Source organism: Vicugna pacos, chromosome 18 (genome assembly GCF_048564905.1).
Source record: "Vicugna pacos chromosome 18, VicPac4, whole genome shotgun sequence".
NCBI classification, from domain to species: Eukaryota; Metazoa; Chordata; class Mammalia; order Artiodactyla; family Camelidae; genus Vicugna; species Vicugna pacos.
Window position 1 is genome coordinate 21466666 of NC_133004.1, and position 4257 is coordinate 21470922.

The 4257-nt window shown below is 44.2% G+C and overlaps 1 protein-coding gene across 1 annotated transcript; it reads left to right on the forward strand.

The window, feature by feature from the left end:
* The first annotated feature begins 3316 nt into the window (after positions 1-3316).
* On the forward strand, positions 3317-4257 carry LOC140687058 (olfactory receptor 2C1-like). The gene is given in 2 exon segments (XM_072942551.1): positions 3317-3376; positions 3379-4257. Coding segments are annotated over 2 exon segments (939 nt in total).

The following is a 4257-nucleotide window of genomic DNA, read 5'->3' on the forward strand; positions in this document are numbered from 1 at the left end:
TGTACTGCCATGCATTTAGCCGCCTTTTAATTTTGCAAGGTCCTGTGCTCATTAGAACTGCCACCTGAGCTAGACTATAGTCCATGCGGCCACCACTCTTTTCCCAACAGTAGCATCAGAAGTCAATTTTAGGGAAGCTTGGTTGCATTCCCTGATGCGGACATGAAATGTAGAGTCCCCTCCAGACAGTGTAGATTCCCTTCATTTCCCTTTTTAACTCTGTTTCTTCCATTTCAATTTGCTTTTTTAAACTCTGATGCCTCTTAGTAATAATTTCCAAAGGCTGACTATGAACTATGTTATGATTTTTATTTTGTGGGCACATCCATATTGGTCCTATATTTACTTCTTTTAAGATTCAAACTCCCCTACCTCTAATTCTTGAATTCTAAGATTTGGGATAGAATTCCTGTTCACTCATCAAATACCTTAAATTTTTCTGATTGGAGAGGTTTTGATTGTGTTGTATTCCATCTTAGACCTCATCCTTCAAGACAAAGTTTGTTCATTGTGTAGTTCTTGCCTGCTATACTGCCCCAGTGTTATCCTACCCGGAAAAACCGTATCTCCAGTTCTTTCCAAGTCCTCATGAAAAGATTAACTTAGAACTTAAATCCAAGAAAGGCACAAACTTAGCTTCAGGAAAATCACTATCAGCCATATCCCCAAAAAAAGAAATATTTATAAATAAAACATATAAAAACTTCTCTGCCATAATTAGGAATTCAGGATTAGGTTTGTGTATTTATTTTTATTTTTTAATGATTCCCTTTCCCTTTATTGCTCAGGGTAATATTTTAGGTTTTTGTTTGTTTTATTTTGGTGGGGAGAGGTAATTAGGTTTATTTATTTATTTATTCTTAGAGGAGATAATGGGGATTGAACCCAGAACCTCATGGATGCTAAGCATGTACTCTACCACCTGAGCTACACCCTCCCCCTCCAGACTAATATTAAAGCAAGGCTTGAATTCTGAGAACTTATACCCACACATGGGGAGGGCTGACAGTTCAGGAGCAGTTTCTGTGATAGGAGAAAGCCAACTCTGAATTCCAGATTTGCTGTGGCTGTGTCACAGTGGCCAATGGAGAACTGTGAAATTTAAGGGAGGAATGGGCGGTAAACTGGGCACAGATGGGCACTTACAACATCCAGGATTCTCTTTAAGAAGCAGCAAGTCTTGACATCTTTTCTCAGTATCCTGCAAGTTCAAACCAAATTTACAGGCAGGCTGGGATGGGAACCATCTGTATATCACATGAGTGATTCCTAAAAATCTTTCTGTACCCAAGCAAACTCCATCATGGTGCTCCTAAATTGCATCATATATGGCTCATCCTCTGAGTTCAGTAGTCTCCTGTCTAGGCTCCTCTTAAAATGCAGACATTTAACATTCCAGGTTACAAGAGAACAGGAACTAAGTAGAGAGGCCCCTTTCAGGAAGAAAAATAGCCTGAGTAGCAGTCAAGTTGCTGAATTCAAACTTGAAGTGACAGTCATGTTTGCTTGGGTTGTTGGCCAGACTCAAGCCAAGCATCTAGCTGGTGTGATATTTCCTCCTGAATTGTCTGAGTGGCTGGGGTCAACCGCTTCCTGCTGTAGGTATATCTTTCCTTTTTCCATGTTGCCTGGCTTATTCCTGGGCTAAAAACTACTTGGTATGCATAGAGTGGAGAATGAAGGAAATTTTAGCATCACTGAGCAGCCACAAGACCAGACAACTCATGGAAGAAGATGGGCCATGTCTGTCTGAGTTTCTTTCCCTTAGAGGGATACCAGAGGATAAACACTTCTGGTAGGAGGAGGTAGTGACATGGGTATCAGGAACTTTGGAAGGGGGAAAGCCAAAGCTATCAGAGTGGTAACTTAGTTCCTCAGCTCCCTTAAGTCCTAAATGAAAGAATATGTAGTCACTTCTTAAGTTTTAGGCAGAGGTATGAAGGAGGGTGGGGAAATGCTCTGAAATCCTTATCATCCCAAATTCAATAGGGCCACATTGCTGACCTAACGAGATGGATCATTAAAAGAGATTTCCTGCCTGACCTCTGGGTGGAATCTAGCATCAGGTTTTCCAGTATTTTTGCTTCTTACTGATGAAGGGGACAGTTCTCAGGGTCTTTAGCCATGAGGTGTAACCAGGTTGTCCCTGTCTGGAGCACCGGAACCAGATAAGCACAACTGCACGCTTCCCTTGAGTAGTGTCCCCATCAAGCCTGCTCTTTGTGTGTGGCGGCCAGGGTTCCTATGGGTCAGGTCATGGTCCAGAGAAAGAGGCAGAGCATTTATCCCCAGTCTTCAGTGTCCAGATGAGGACAGCTGACCCAAGACAATTTTTGTATTCTTCTCAGATCCTTTCATTTATTAGTCAAAGAAGGTGGAAGGGCTTTGGTTTATGGTCTTCAGAAAAGCCTAGGTCTTGCCCAGTGAAAGGAGATGGTAATTGGCCCATTATTAACAAGAGCTACCTTTTGTTCATGCGATGTTAAGAATTATTCCTTGGTTTAGAAGTGGGAATAGTGGTCACGTACCATGAAAATTGGGGGGAATCTCCTCTGAAGTTTTCTATTTTCCTTTACTAATTATGGGTATCCTATAGCTGATTTAACTCCTTTGAAGTAGGTGATTTTACTCTTTTAGGTAAACCCTGTTTATGTCTTTGGCCTGTTTGACCTACACTTACTTGGGCTTAAGTGAAGTCTTGTTTTTTTCTATATTCACCTCTTTTTAACTCGCATCTTTGTGTCTTCTATATTTGTTGAATAAGTCAATATTCATGCTTTCCATTCTTTTCGTTATTTTATAGACTCATCATGTTCTCCCTCAGGCTTCATCTTTCTAAACCAGGAGTCATCACTTGGGTGGGAAGGATACTGAAGAGAAGGGAAGAAATTTATCAGAAGCTTCTGGGAAGCTTCCTCCTTCCCTGAGTATACCACAAGCTTGGCTGGGGAAATGTGTATTTTGAGACTTTCCACATTTAATTCTAATAGTGGATTCCCACTAGCCTGTTAGAACCACTGTATTGAACTGAAGAGCCCTAATCTCTTTGTTCTTCATAAGGACCTTCCTTCATTTCTGTGATAGCTCAGATTTCATATTCAGAGGGAATAAAGTTTCCATTCATATTGGGACTGCCAGTGTTTGAGGATTGCAATGAAAGCTTGCAATCATAAAATTTAATTGGTACTTAACTGTGAAGCCCAGAGACTACCAGACACACCCTGATGCAGATCAGCTTTATCCAGTAGCATCTTCACTTGCTTTACTCCTGGTTTTCCCTGGACAGATTTCCTCTAGTGACTGAAGGAAACCAGAGATGGAAAGGGCCAACAGCAGATCCCTAGGGGACTTCTTTCTGCTGGGTGTGTCTGAGAGATGGATCAGCTGGAGATGATCTTTTTTGTCATCATCCTCTTCTCCTACTTGCTGACCCTAATTGGGAACTCAACCATCATCCTGCTTTCCAGCCTGGATGTCCAGCTCCACACACCGATGTACTTCTTCCTCAGCAACCTCTCCTCCCTGGACCTTGCCTTTACTACTAGCTCCGTCCCCCAGATGCTAATCAACTTATGGGGATCAGACAAGACCATCAGCTATGGTGGCTGTGTGACCCAACTCTATGTTTTCCTCTGGCTAGGGGCTACTGAGTGCATCCTGCTGGTGGTGATGGCGTTTGACCGCTACGTCGCAGTGTGCCGGCCCCTGCACTATGCCACCATTGTGAACCCTCGGCTCTGCTGGCTGCTGGCTGCCATTGCCTGGTTCGGGGGCTTGGGCAACTCTGTGATCCTGTCAACATTCACCCTGCAGCTCCCTCTGTGTGGGCACCGGCGTGTGGACAACTTCCTGTGTGAGGTGCCTGCTATGATCAAACTGGCCTGTGGAGACACAAGTCTCAATGAAGCCGTGCTCAATGGTGTCTGCACCTTCTTCATGGCCATCCCACTAAGCATCATCCTGATCTCCTACTGCTACATAGCTCAGGCAGTGCTGAAGATCCGCTCGGCCGAGGGACGGAAAAAGGCCTTTAACACGTGCCTCTCCCATCTGGTGGTGGTGCTGCTCTTCTACGGCTCAGCCGTCTATGGGTATCTGCTTCCAGCTAAGTCCAGCGACCAGGACCAGGGGAAATTCATTTCCCTCTTCTACTCTGTGGTCACACCCACGGTGAACCCTCTCATCTACACGCTGAGGAACAAGGAGGTGAAGGGGGCACTGAGGAGGCTGCTGGGGAGGGGAAGGGAAATCAGCTGA